This window comes from Oncorhynchus gorbuscha, linkage group LG09, assembly GCF_021184085.1.
Source record: "Oncorhynchus gorbuscha isolate QuinsamMale2020 ecotype Even-year linkage group LG09, OgorEven_v1.0, whole genome shotgun sequence".
Lineage (NCBI taxonomy): Eukaryota > Metazoa > Chordata > Actinopteri > Salmoniformes > Salmonidae > Oncorhynchus > Oncorhynchus gorbuscha.
In genome coordinates this window covers 34,418,567-34,430,971 of record NC_060181.1, presented here as the reverse complement: position 1 = coordinate 34,430,971, position 12,405 = coordinate 34,418,567, and the positions used below count along the sequence as shown (strand labels likewise).

The window sequence follows — 12,405 nt, the reverse complement described above, 5'->3', positions numbered from 1 at the left end:
TGTGGTTGTCGTAGGAGTTGAAGTTGTAGTTGTAGCAGGAGCTGCAGTGGTTGTCGTAATAGGCTCTGGAGTTGTAGTGGTCGTTTGAGCAGCAGTTGTTGTAGTTAGAGCTGCAGTGGTTGTCGTAGAGGCAGCTGCTGTGGTTGAAGTAGATGATAAAGTTGTTGTAGGAGCTGCAGTTGTCGTGGGAACTACAGTTGTTGTAGGTGTTGCTGTTGTGGTTGTCGTAGGCGCTGAAGTTGTAGTTGTTGTAGAAGGTGCTGCAGTCACTGTGGTCGTTAGAACAGCAGTTGTTGTAGTAGGAGCTGCACTGGTTGTCGTAATAGGTTCTGGAGTTGTAGTGGTCGTTTGAGCAGCAGTTGTTGTAGTTAGAGCTGCAGTGGTTGTCGTAGAGGCAGCTGCTGTGGTTGAAGTGGACGCTAAAGTTGTTGTTGGAGCTCCAGTTGTTGTAGGAGCTACAGTTGTTGCTGTTGTTGTTGTTGTCGTAGGAGCTGAAGTTGTAGTTGTTGTAGCAGGAGCTGCAGTGGTTGTCGTAATAGGTTCTGGAGTTGTAGTGGTCGTTAGAGCAGCAGTTGTTGTAGTTAGAGCTGCAGTGGTTGTCGTAGAGGCAGCTGCTGTGGTTGAAGTAGATGATAAAGTTGTTGTTGGAGCTGCAGTTGGCGTGGGAGCTACAGTTGTTGTAGGTGTTGCTGTTGTGGTTGTCGTAGGCGCTGAAGTTGTAGTTGTTGTAGAAGGTGCTGCAGTCACTGTGGTCGTTAGAACAGCAGTTGTTGTAGTAGGAGCTGCACTGGTTGTCGTAATAGGTTCTGGAGTTGCAGTGGTCGTAGGAACAGCAGTTGTTGTAGTTAGAGCTGCAGTGGTTGTCATAGAGGCAGCTGCTGTGGTTGAAGTGGACGCTAAAGTTGTTGTAGGAGCTCCAGTTGTTGTAGGAGCTCCAGTTGTTGTAGTTGCTGTTGTTGTTGTTGTCGTAGGAGCTGAAGTTGTAGTTGTTGTAGCAGGAGCTGCAGTGGTTGTCGTAATAGTTTCTGGAGTTGTAGTGGTCGTTTGAGCAGCAGTTGTTGTAGTTAGAGCTGCAGTGGTTGTCGTAGAGGCAGCTGCTGTGGTTGAAGTGGACGCTAAAGTTGTTGTAGGAGCTACAGTTGTTGTAGTTGCTGTTGTTGTGGTTGTCGTAGGAGCTGAAGTTGTAGTTGTAGCAGGAGCTGCAGTGGTTGTCGTAATAGGCTCTGGAGTTGTAGTGGTCGTTTGAGCAGCAGTTGTTGTAGTTAGAGCTGCAGTGGTTGTCGTAGAGGCAGCTGCTGTGGTTGAAGTAGATGATAAAGTTGTTGTAGGAGCTGCAGTTGTTGTGGGAACTACAGTTGTTGTAGGTGTTGCTGTTGTGGTTGTCGTAGGCGCTGAAGTTGTAGTTGTTGTAGAAGGTGCTGCAGTCACTGTGGTCGTTAGAACAGCAGTTGTTGTAGTAGGAGCTGCACTGGTTGTCGTAATAGGTTCTGGAGTTGCAGTGGTCGTAGGAACAGCAGTTGTTGTAGTTAGAGCTGCAGTGGTTGTCGTAGAGGCAGCTGCTGTGGTTAAAGTGGACGCTAAAGTTGTTGTAGGAGCTACAGTTGTTGTAGTTGCTGTTGTTGTGGTTGTCGTAGGAGCTGAAGTTGTAGTTGTAGCAGGAGCTGCAGTGGTTGTCGTAATAGGCTCTGGAGTTGTAGTGGTCGTTTGAGCAGCAGTTGTTGTAGTTAGAGCTGTAGTGGTTGTCGTAGAGGCAGCTGCTGTGGTTGAAGTGGACGCTAAAGTTGTTGTAGGAGCTGCAGTTGTCGTAGGAGCTATAGTTGTTGTAGTTGCTGTTGTTGGTGTTGTCGTAGGAGCTGAAGTTGTAGTTGTTGTAGCAGGAGCTGCAGTGGTTGTCGTAATAGGTTCTGGAGTTGTAGTGGTCGTTTGAGCAGCAGTTGTTGTAGTTAGAGCTGCAGTGGTTGTCGTAGAGGCAGCTGCTGTGGTTGAAGTAGATGATAAAGTTGTTGTTGGAGCTGCAGTTGGCGTGGGAGCTACAGTTGTTGTAGGTGTAGCTGTTGTGGTTGTCGTAGGAGCTGAAGATGTAGTTGTTGTAGCAGGAGCTGCAGTTGTTGTCGTAATAGGTTCTGGAGTTGTAGTGGTCGTTTGAGCAGCAGTTGTTGTAGTTAGAGCTGCAGTGGTTGTCGTAGAGGCAGCTGCTGTGGTTGAAGTAGATGATAAAGTTGTTGTAGGAGCTGCAGTTGTCGTGGGAACTACAGTTGTTGTAGGTGTTGCTGTTGTGGTTGTCGTAGGCGCTGAAGTTGTAGTTGTTGTAGAAGGTGCTGCAGTCACTGTGGTCGTTAGAACAGCAGTTGTTGTAGTAGGAAGTGCACTGGTTGTCGTAATAGGTTCTGGAGTTGCAGTGGTCGTAGGAACAGCAGTTGTTGTAGTTAGAGCTGCAGTGGTTGTCGTAGAGGCAGCTGCTGTGGTTGAAGTGGACGCTAAAGTTGTTGTAGGAGCTACAGTTGTTGTAGTTGCTGTTGTTGTGGTTGTCGTAGGAGCTGAAGTTGTAGTTGTAGCAGGAGCTGCAGTGGTTGTCGTAATAGGCTCTGGAGTTGTAGTGGTCGTTTGAGCAGCAGTTGTTGTAGTTAGAGCTGCAGTGGTTGTCGTAGAGGCAGCTGCTGTGGTTGAAGTGGACGCTAAAGTTGTTGTAGGAGCTACAGTTGTTGTAGTTGCTGTTGTTGTGGTTGTCGTAGGAGCTGAAGTTGTAGTTGTAGCAGGAGCTGCAGTGGTTGTCGTAATAGGCTCTGGAGTTGTAGTGGTCGTTTGAGCAGCAGTTGTTGTAGTTAGAGCTGCAGTGGTTGTCGTAGAGGCAGCTGCTGTGGTTGAAGTAGATGATAAAGTTGTTGTAGGAGCTGCAGTTGTCGTGGGAACTACAGTTGTTGTAGGTGTTGCTGTTGTGGTTGTCGTAGGCGCTGAAGTTGTAGTTGTTGTAGAAGGTGCTGCAGTCACTGTGGTCGTTAGAACAGCAGTTGTTGTAGTAGGAGCTGCACTGGTTGTCGTAATAGGTTCTGGAGTTGCAGTGGTCGTAGGAACAGCAGTTGTTGTAGTTAGAGCTGCAGTGGTTGTCGTAGAGGCAGCTGCTGTGGTTAAAGTGGACGCTAAAGTTGTTGTAGGAGCTACAGTTGTTGTAGTTGCTGTTGTTGTGGTTGTCGTAGGAGCTGAAGTTGTAGTTGTAGCAGGAGCTGCAGTGGTTGTCGTAATAGGCTCTGGAGTTGTAGTGGTCGTTTGAGCAGCAGTTGTTGTAGTTAGAGCTGTAGTGGTTGTCGTAGAGGCAGCTGCTGTGGTTGAAGTGGACGCTAAAGTTGTTGTAGGAGCTGCAGTTGTCGTAGGAGCTATAGTTGTTGTAGTTGCTGTTGTTGGTGTTGTCGTAGGAGCTGAAGTTGTAGTTGTTGTAGCAGGAGCTGCAGTGGTTGTCGTAATAGGTTCTGGAGTTGTAGTGGTCGTTTGAGCAGCAGTTGTTGTAGTTAGAGCTGCAGTGGTTGTCGTAGAGGCAGCTGCTGTGGTTGAAGTAGATGATAAAGTTGTTGTAGGAGCTGCAGTTGTCGTGGGAACTACAGTTGTTGTAGGTGTTGCTGTTGTGGTTGTCGTAGGCGCTGAAGTTGTAGTTGTTGTAGAAGGTGCTGCAGTCACTGTGGTCGTTAGAACAGCAGTTGTTGTAGTAGGAAGTGCACTGGTTGTCGTAATAGGTTCTGGAGTTGCAGTGGTCGTAGGAACAGCAGTTGTTGTAGTTAGAGCTGCAGTGGTTGTCGTAGAGGCAGCTGCTGTGGTTGAAGTGGACGCTAAAGTTGTTGTAGGAGCTACAGTTGTTGTAGTTGCTGTTGTTGTGGTTGTCGTAGGAGCTGAAGTTGTAGTTGTAGCAGGAGCTGCAGTGGTTGTCGTAATAGGCTCTGGAGTTGTAGTGGTCGTTTGAGCAGCAGTTGTTGTAGTTAGAGCTGCAGTGGTTGTCGTAGAGGCAGCTGCTGTGGTTGAAGTGGACGCTAAAGTTGTTGTAGGAGCTGCAGTTGGCGTAGGAGCTACAGTTGTTGTAGTTGCTGTTGTTGGTGTTGTCGTAGGAGCTGAAGTGGTAGTTGTTGTAGCAGGAGCTGCAGTGGTTGTCGAAATAGGTTCTGGAGTTGTAGTGGTCGTTTGAGCAGCAGTTGTTGTAGTTAGAGCTGCAGTGGTTGTCGTAGAGGCAGCTGCTGTGGTTGAAGTAGATGATAAAGTTGTTGTAGGAGCTGCAGTTGGCGTGGGAACTACAGTTGTTGTAGGTGATGCCGTTGTGGATGTCGTAGGCGCTGAAGTTGTAGTTGTTGTAGAAGGTGCTGCAGTCACTGTGGTCGTTAGAACAGCAGTTGTTGTAGCAGGAGCTGCAGTGGTTGTCGTAATAGGCTCTGGAGTTGTAGTGGTCGTTTGAGCAGCAGTTGTTGTAGTTAGAGCTGCAGTGGTTGTCGTAGAGGCAGCTGCTGTGGTTGAAGTGGACGCTAAAGTTGTTGTAGGAGCTACAGTTGTTGTAGTTTCTGTTGTTGTGGTTGTCGTAGGAGCTGAAGTTGTAGTTGTAGCAGGAGCTGCAGTGGTTGTCGTAATAGGCTCTGGAGTTGTAGTGGTCGTTTGAGCAGCAGTTGTTGTAGTTAAAGCTGCAGTGGTTGTCGTAGAGGCAGCTGCTGTGGTTGAGGTAGATGGTAAAGTTGTTGTAGGAGCTGCAGTTGGCGTGGGAGCTATAGTTGTTGTAGGTGTAGCTGTTGTGGTTGTCGTAGGAGCTGAAGATGTAGTTGTTGTAGCAGGAGCTGCAGTTGTTGTCGTAATAGGTTCTGGAGTTGTAGTGGTCGTTTGAGCAGCAGTTGTTGTAGTTAGAGCTGCAGTGGTTGTCGTAGAGGCAGCTGCTGTGGTTGAAGTAGATGATAAAGTTGTTGTAGGAGCTGCAGTTGTCGTGGGAACTACAGTTGTTGTAGGTGTTGCTGTTGTGGTTGTCGTAGGCGCTGAAGTTGTAGTTGTTGTAGAAGGTGCTGCAGTCACTGTGGTCGTTAGAACAGCAGTTGTTGTAGTAGGAAGTGCACTGGTTGTCGTAATAGGTTCTGGAGTTGCAGTGGTCGTAGGAACAGCAGTTGTTGTAGTAGGAAGTGCACTGGTTGTCGTAATAGGTTCTGGAGTTGCAGTGGTCGTAGGAACAGCAGTTGTTGTAGTTAGAGCTGCAGTGGTTGTCGTAGAGGCAGCTGCTGTGGTTGAAGTGGACGCTAAAGTTGTTGTAGGAGCTACAGTTGTTGTAGTTGCTGTTGTTGTGGTTGTCGTAGGAGCTGAAGTTGTAGTTGTAGCAGGAGCTGCAGTGGTTGTCGTAATAGGCTCTGGAGTTGTAGTGGTCGTTTGAGCAGCAGTTGTTGTAGTTAGAGCTGCAGTGGTTGTCGTAGAGGCAGCTGCTGTGGTTGAAGTGGACGCTAAAGTTGTTGTAGGAGCTACAGTTGTTGTAGTTGCTGTTGTTGTGGTTGTCGTAGGAGCTGAAGTTGTAGTTGTAGCAGGAGCTGCAGTGGTTGTCGTAATAGGCTCTGGAGTTGTAGTGGTCGTTTGAGCAGCAGTTGTTGTAGTTAGAGCTGCAGTGGTTGTCGTAGAGGCAGCTGCTGTGGTTGAAGTAGATGATAAAGTTGTTGTAGGAGCTGCAGTTGTCGTGGGAACTACAGTTGTTGTAGGTGTTGCTGTTGTGGTTGTCGTAGGCGCTGAAGTTGTAGTTGTTGTAGAAGGTGCTGCAGTCACTGTGGTCGTTAGAACAGCAGTTGTTGTAGTAGGAAGTGCACTGGTTGTCGTAATAGGTTCTGGAGTTGCAGTGGTCGTAGGAACAGCAGTTGTTGTAGTTAGAGCTGCAGTGGTTGTCGTAGAGGCAGCTGCTCTGGTTGAAGTGGACGCTAAAGTTGTTGTAGGAGCTACAGTTGTTGTAGTTGCTGTTGTTGTGGTTGTCGTAGGAGCTGAAGTTGTAGTTGTAGCAGGAGCTGCAGTGGTTGTCGTAATAGGCTCTGGAGTTGTAGTGGTCGTTTGAGCAGCAGTTGTTGTAGTTAGAGCTGCAGTGGTTGTCGTAGAGGCAGCTGCTGTGGTTGAAGTGGACGCTAAAGTTGTTGTAGGAGCTGCAGTTGGCGTAGGAGCTACAGTTGTTGTAGTTGCTGTTGTTGGTGTTGTCGTAGGCGCTGAAGTTGTAGTTGTTGTAGAAGGTGCTGCAGTCACTGTGGTCGTTAGAACAGCAGTTGTTGTAGCAGGAGCTGCAGTGGTTGTCGTAATAGGCTCTGGAGTTGTAGTGGTCGTTTGAGCAGCAGTTGTTGTAGTTAGAGCTGCAGTGGTTGTCGTAGAGGCAGCTGCTGTGGTTGAAGTGGACGCTAAAGTTGTTGTAGGAGCTACAGTTGTTGTAATTTCTGTTGTTGTGGTTGTCGTAGGAGCTGCAGTTGTCGTAGGAGCTACAGTTGTTGTAGTTGCTGTTGTTGTTGTCATAGGAGCTGAAGCTGTAGTTGTTGTAGCAGGATCTGCAGTGGTTGTCGTAATAGGTTCTGGGGTTGTAGTGGTCGTTTGAGCAGCAGTTGTTGTACTTAGAGCTGCAGTGGTTGTCGTAGAGGCAGCTGCTGTGGTTGAAGTAGATGGTAAAGTTGTTGTAGGAGCTGCAGTTGGCGTGGGAGCTACAGTTGTTGTAGGTGTAGCTGTTGTGGTTGTCGTAGGAGCTGAAGATGTAGTTGTTGTAGCAGGAGCTGCAGTGGTTGTCGTAATAGGTTCTGGAGTTGTAGTGGTCGTTTGAGCAGCAGTTGTTGTAGTTAGAGCTGCAGTGGTTGTCGTAGAGGCAGCTGCTGTGGTTGAAGTAGATGATAAAGTTGTTGTTGGAGCTGCAGTTGGCGTGGGAGCTACAGTTGTTGTAGGTGTAGCTGTTGTGGTTGTCGTAGGAGCTGAAGATGTAGTTGTTGTAGCAGGAGCTGCAGTTGTTGTCGTAATAGGTTCTGGAGTTGTAGTGGTCGTTTGAGCAGCAGTTGTTGTAGTTAGAGCTGCAGTGATTGTCGTAGAGGCAGCTGCTGTGGTTGAAGTAGATGATAAAGTTGTTGTAGGAGCTGCAGTTGTCGTGGGAACTACAGTTGTTGTAGGTGTTGCTGTTGTGGTTGTCGTAGGCGCTGAAGTTGTAGTTGTTGTAGAAGGTGCTGCAGTCACTGTGGTCGTTAGAACAGCAGTTGTTGTAGTAGGAGCTGCTCTGGTTGTCGTAATAGGTTCTGGAGTTGCAGTGGTCGTAGGAACAGCAGTTGTTGTAGTTAGAGCTGCAGTGGTTGTCGTAGATGCAGCTGCTGTGGTTGAAGTGGACGCTAAAGTTGTTGTAGGAGCTACAGTTGTTGTAGTTTCTGTTGTTGTGGTTGTCGTAGGAGCTGAAGTTGTAGTTGTAGCAGGAGCTGCAGTGGTTGTCGTAATAGGGTCTGGAGTTGTAGTGGTCGTTTGAGCAGCAGTTGTTGTAGTTAGAGCTGCAGTGGTTGTTGTAGAGGCAGCTGCTGTGGTTGAAGTAGATGGTAAAGTTGTTGTAGGAGCTGCAGTTGGCGTGGGAGCTACAGTTGTTGTAGGTGTAGCTGTTGTGGTTGTCGTAGGATCTGAAGATGTAATTGTTGTAGCAGGAGCTGCAGTGGTTGTCGTAATAGGTTCTGGAGTTGTAGTGGTCGTTTGAGCAGCAGTTGTTGTAGTTAGAGCTGCAGTGGTTGTCGTTGAGGCAGCTGCTGTGGTTGAAGTAGATGGTAAAGTTGTTGTAGGAGCTGCAGTTGGCGTGGGAGCTACAGTTGTTGTAGTTGCTGTTGTTGTTGTTGTCGTAGGAGCTGAAGTTGTAGTTGTTGTAGCAGGAGCTGCAGTGGTTGTCGTAATAGGTTCTGGAGTTGTAGTGGTCGTTTGAGAAGCAGTTGTTGTAGTTAGAGCTGCAGTGGTTGTCGTAGAGGCAGCTGCTGTGGTTGAAGTAGATGATAAAGTTGTTGTAGGAGCTGCAGTTGGCGTGGGTACTACAGTTGTTGTAGGTGTTGCTGTTGTGGTTGTCGTAGGCGCTGAAGTTGTAGTTGTTGTAGAAGGTGCTGCAGTCACTGTGGTCGTTAGAACAGCAGTTGTTGTAGTAGGAGCTGCACTGGTTGTCGTAATAGGTTCTGGAGTTGCAGTGGTCGTAGGAACAGCAGTTGTTGTAGTTAGAGCTGCAGTGGTTGTCGTAGAGGCAGCTGCTGTGGTTGAAGTGGACGCTACAGTTGTTGTAGGAGCTGCAGTTGTCGTAGGAGCTACAGTTGTTGTAGTTGCTGTTGTTGTTGTCATAGGAGCTGAAGCTGTAGTTGTTGTAGCAGGATCTGCAGTGGTTGTCGTAATAGGTTCTGGGGTTGTAGTGGTCGTTTGAGCAGCAGTTGTTGTACTTAGAGCTGCAGTGGTTGTCGTAGAGGCAGCTGCTGTGGTTGAAGTAGATGGTAAAGTTGTTGTAGGAGCTGCAGTTGGCGTGGGAGCTACAGTTGTTGTAGGTGTAGCTGTTGTGGTTGTCGTAGGAGCTGAAGATGTAGTTGTTGTAGCAGGAGCTGCAGTTGTTGTCGTAATAGGTTCTGGAGTTGTAGTGGTCGTTTGAGCAGCAGTTGTTGTAGTTAGAGCTGCAGTGGTTGTCGTAGAGGCAGCTGCTGTGGTTGAAGTAGATGATAAAGTTGTTGTAGGAGCTGCAGTTGTCGTGGGAACTATAGTTGTTGTAGGTGTTGCTGTTGTGGTTGTCGTAGGCGCTGAAGTTGTAGTTGTTGTAGAAGGTGCTGCAGTCACTGTGGTCGTTAGAACAGCAGTTGTTGTAGTAGGAGCTGCACTGGTTGTCGTAATAGGTTCTGGAGTTGCAGTGGTCGTAGGAACAGCAGTTGTTGTAGTTAGAGCTGCAGTGGTTGTCGTAGAGGCAGCTGCTGTGGTTGAAGTGGACGCTAAAGTTGTTGTAGGAGCTACAGTTGTTGTAGTTTCTGTTGTTGTGGTTGTCGTAGGAGCTGAAGTTGTAGTTGTAGCAGGAGCTGCAGTGGTTGTCGTAATAGGCTCTGGAGTTGTAGTGGTCGTTTGAGCAGCAGTTGTTGTAGTTAGAGCTGCAGTGGTTGTCGTAGAGGCAGCTGCTGTGGTTGAAGTAGATGGTAAAGTTGTTGTAGGAGCTGCAGTTGGCGTGGGAGCTACAGTTGTTGTAGGTGTAGCTGTTGTGGTTGTCGTAGGAGCTGAAGATGTAATTGTTGTAGCAGGAGCTGCAGTGGTTGTCGTAATAGGTTCTGGAGTTGTAGTGGTCGTTTGAGCAGCAGTTGTTGTAGTTAGAGCTGCAGTGGTTGTCGTAGAAGCAGCTGCTGTGGTTGAAGTGGACGCTAAAGTTGTTGTAGGAGCTACAGTTGTTGTAGTTTCTGTTGTTGTGGTTGTCGTAGGAGCTGAAGTTGTAGTTGTAGCAGGAGCTGCAGTGGTTGTCGTAATAGGCTCTGGAGTTGTAGTGGTCGTTTGAGCAGCAGTTGTTGTAGTTAGAGCTGCAGTGGTTGTCGTAGAGGCAGCTGCTGTGGTTGAAGTAGATGGTAAAGTTGTTGTAGGAGCTGCAGTTGGCGTGGGAGCTACAGTTGTTGTAGGTGTAGCTGTTGTGGTTGTCGTAGGAGCTGAAGATGTAATTGTTGTAGCAGGAGCTGCAGTGGTTGTCGTAATAGGTTCTGGAGTTGTAGTGGTCGTTTGAGCAGCAGTTGTTGTAGTTAGAGCTGCATTGGTTGTCGTTGAGGCAGCTGCTGTGGTTGAAGTAGATGGTAAAGTTGTTGTAGGAGCTGCAGTTGGCGTGGGAGCTACAGTTGTTGTAGTTGCTGTTGTTGTTGTTGTCGTAGGAGCTGAAGTTGTAGTTGTTGTAGCAGGAGCTGCAGTGGTTGTCGTAATAGGTTCTGGAGTTGTAGTGGTCGTTTGAGCAGCAGTTGTTGTAGTTAGAGCTGCAGTGGTTGTTGTAGAGGCAGCTGCTGTGGTTGAAGTAGATGGTAAAGTTGTTGTAGGAGCTGCAGTTGGCGTGGGAGCTACAGTTGTTGTAGGTGTAGCTGTTGTGGTTGTCGTAGGATCTGAAGATGTAATTGTTGTAGCAGGAGCTGCAGTGGTTGTCGTAATAGGTTCTGGAGTTGTAGTGGTCGTTTGAGCAGCAGTTGTTGTAGTTAGAGCTGCAGTGGTTGTCGTTGAGGCAGCTGCTGTGGTTGAAGTAGATGGTAAAGTTGTTGTAGGAGCTGCAGTTGGCGTGGGAGCTACAGTTGTTGTAGTTGCTGTTGTTGTTGTTGTCGTAGGAGCTGAAGTTGTAGTTGTTGTAGCAGGAGCTGCAGTGGTTGTCGTAATAGGTTCTGGAGTTGTAGTGGTCGTTTGAGAAGCAGTTGTTGTAGTTAGAGCTGCAGTGGTTGTCGTAGAGGCAGCTGCTGTGGTTGAAGTAGATGATAAAGTTGTTGTAGGAGCTGCAGTTGGCGTGGGTACTACAGTTGTTGTAGGTGTTGCTGTTGTGGTTGTCGTAGGCGCTGAAGTTGTAGTTGTTGTAGAAGGTGCTGCAGTCACTGTGGTCGTTAGAACAGCAGTTGTTGTAGTAGGAGCTGCACTGGTTGTCGTAATAGGTTCTGGAGTTGCAGTGGTCGTAGGAACAGCAGTTGTTGTAGTTAGAGCTGCAGTGGTTGTCGTAGAGGCAGCTGCTGTGGTTGAAGTGGACGCTACAGTTGTTGTAGGAGCTGCAGTTGTCGTAGGAGCTACAGTTGTTGTAGTTGCTGTTGTTGTTGTCATAGGAGCTGAAGCTGTAGTTGTTGTAGCAGGATCTGCAGTGGTTGTCGTAATAGGTTCTGGGGTTGTAGTGGTCGTTTGAGCAGCAGTTGTTGTACTTAGAGCTGCAGTGGTTGTCGTAGAGGCAGCTGCTGTGGTTGAAGTAGATGGTAAAGTTGTTGTAGGAGCTGCAGTTGGCGTGGGAGCTACAGTTGTTGTAGGTGTAGCTGTTGTGGTTGTCGTAGGAGCTGAAGATGTAGTTGTTGTAGCAGGAGCTGCAGTTGTTGTCGTAATAGGTTCTGGAGTTGTAGTGGTCGTTTGAGCAGCAGTTGTCGTAGTTAGAGCTGCAGTGGTTGTCGTAGAGGCAGCTGCTGTGGTTGAAGTAGATGATAAAGTTGTTGTAGGAGCTGCAGTTGTCGTGGGAACTACAGTTGTTGTAGGTGTTGCTGTTGTGGTTGTCGTAGGCGCTGAAGTTGTAGTTGTTGTAGAAGGTGCTGCAGTCACTGTGGTCGTTAGAACAGCAGTTGTTGTAGTAGGAGCTGCACTGGTTGTCGTAATAGGTTCTGGAGTTGCAGTGGTCGTAGGAACAGCAGTTGTTGTAGTTAGAGCTGCAGTGGTTGTCGTAGAGGCAGCTGCTGTGGTTGAAGTGGACGCTAAAGTTGTTGTAGGAGCTACAGTTGTTGTAGTTGCTGTTGTTGTGGTTGTCGTAGGAGCTGAAGTTGTAGTTGTAGCAGGAGCTGCAGTGGTTGTCGTAATAGTTTCTGGAGTTGTAGTGGTCGTTTGAGCAGCAGTTGTTGTAGTTAGAGCTGCAGTGGTTGTCATAGATGCAGCTGCTGTGGTTGAAGTAGAAGCTACAGTTGTTGTATCAGGACCTGTAGTTGTGATTGTTGTAGTAAGTACTGCAGGTGGAGTGATCGTCGGAGCTACAGTTGTAGGATCTGCAGGTGTTGTAGTAGGTGCTGTTGTTGTGGTTGTCGTAGGAGCTGAAGTTGTAGTTGTTGTAGAAGGTGCCGCAGTCGTTGTTGTCGTAAGAACAGCTGTTGTAGTAGGAGCTGCACTAGTTGTCGTAGTAAGTTCTGGAATTGTAGTGGTCGTAGGAACAGCAGTTGTTGTAGTTAGGGCTGCAGTGGCTGTCGTAGGGGCATCTGCTGTGGTTGAAGTAGATGCTAAAGTTGTTGTAGGAGCTGCAGTTGTCGTGGGAGCTACAGTTGTTGTAGGAGTTGTTGTAGGTTTTGTTGTTGTGGTTGTCGTAGGCCCTGAAGTTGTAGTTATTGTAGATGGTGCCGCAGTCGTTGTTGTCGTAAGAACAGCAGTTGTTGCCATAGGAGCTGCAGTTGTTGTTGTTGTAATAAGATCTGCAGTTGTTGGAGATGCGGTTGTGGAAGAAACTTCATGGATAATCCAACATAAGAACACTGTGGATTGTGAGATGAAGGGTTAAATTGTTTGTTGTGCACAATATCAATATTTCCAAGATTACTCTTCATCTGGATGGTGCAGTTTTTAAATATTCTACTTATTTTCATATAAAATAAATAAATGTAATTTGTAGCCACACTCCTTATTTCTTTCAGAAAATAAATAATGATGTAAAAAAATAAAAAAAAATAAAGAGTAAATGTTTACCTACAATGACTTAAGAAAGTGTTCATACCCCTGGACTTATTCCATATT

At 47.5% G+C, this 12,405-nt stretch overlaps 7 protein-coding genes across 7 annotated transcripts; all 7 read right to left on the bottom strand.

Moving 5' to 3' along the window:
- Positions 1-99: 99 nt before the first annotated feature.
- LOC124044327 (mucin-5AC-like) lies at positions 100-1,281 on the bottom strand (the record flags this gene model as incomplete). Its single annotated transcript, XM_046363988.1, has 1 exon — positions 100-1,281. A coding segment is annotated over one exon (1,182 nt), but the record flags the coding sequence as incomplete, so codon positions are not given.
- Positions 1,282-2,157: 876 nt separating this feature from the next.
- Positions 2,158-3,522, bottom strand: LOC124044323 (mucin-5AC-like; the record flags this gene model as incomplete). Its single annotated transcript, XM_046363984.1, has 2 exons — positions 2,158-2,583; positions 2,698-3,522. Coding segments are annotated over 2 exons (1,251 nt in total), but the record flags the coding sequence as incomplete, so codon positions are not given.
- A 78-nt stretch (positions 3,523-3,600) lies between these two features.
- On the bottom strand, positions 3,601-4,158 carry LOC124043098 (integumentary mucin C.1-like; the record flags this gene model as incomplete). The annotated part of the gene is made up of 1 exon (XM_046361265.1): positions 3,601-4,158. A coding segment is annotated over one exon (558 nt), but the record flags the coding sequence as incomplete, so codon positions are not given.
- Positions 4,159-4,464: 306 nt separating this feature from the next.
- On the bottom strand, positions 4,465-5,715 carry LOC124043097 (mucin-5AC-like; the record flags this gene model as incomplete). Its single annotated transcript, XM_046361264.1, has 1 exon — positions 4,465-5,715. A coding segment is annotated over one exon (1,251 nt), but the record flags the coding sequence as incomplete, so codon positions are not given.
- Positions 5,716-6,792: 1,077 nt separating this feature from the next.
- LOC124044325 (mucin-5AC-like) lies at positions 6,793-7,935 on the bottom strand (the record flags this gene model as incomplete). Its single annotated transcript, XM_046363986.1, has 1 exon — positions 6,793-7,935. A coding segment is annotated over one exon (1,143 nt), but the record flags the coding sequence as incomplete, so codon positions are not given.
- A 960-nt stretch (positions 7,936-8,895) lies between these two features.
- LOC124044324 (mucin-5AC-like) lies at positions 8,896-10,026 on the bottom strand (the record flags this gene model as incomplete). The annotated part of the gene is made up of 1 exon (XM_046363985.1): positions 8,896-10,026. A coding segment is annotated over one exon (1,131 nt), but the record flags the coding sequence as incomplete, so codon positions are not given.
- An 840-nt stretch (positions 10,027-10,866) lies between these two features.
- On the bottom strand, positions 10,867-12,054 carry LOC124044358 (mucin-5AC-like; the record flags this gene model as incomplete). Its single annotated transcript, XM_046364012.1, has 1 exon — positions 10,867-12,054. A coding segment is annotated over exon 1 (1,188 nt), but the record flags the coding sequence as incomplete, so codon positions are not given.
- Between the last annotated feature and the right edge of the window lie 351 nt (positions 12,055-12,405).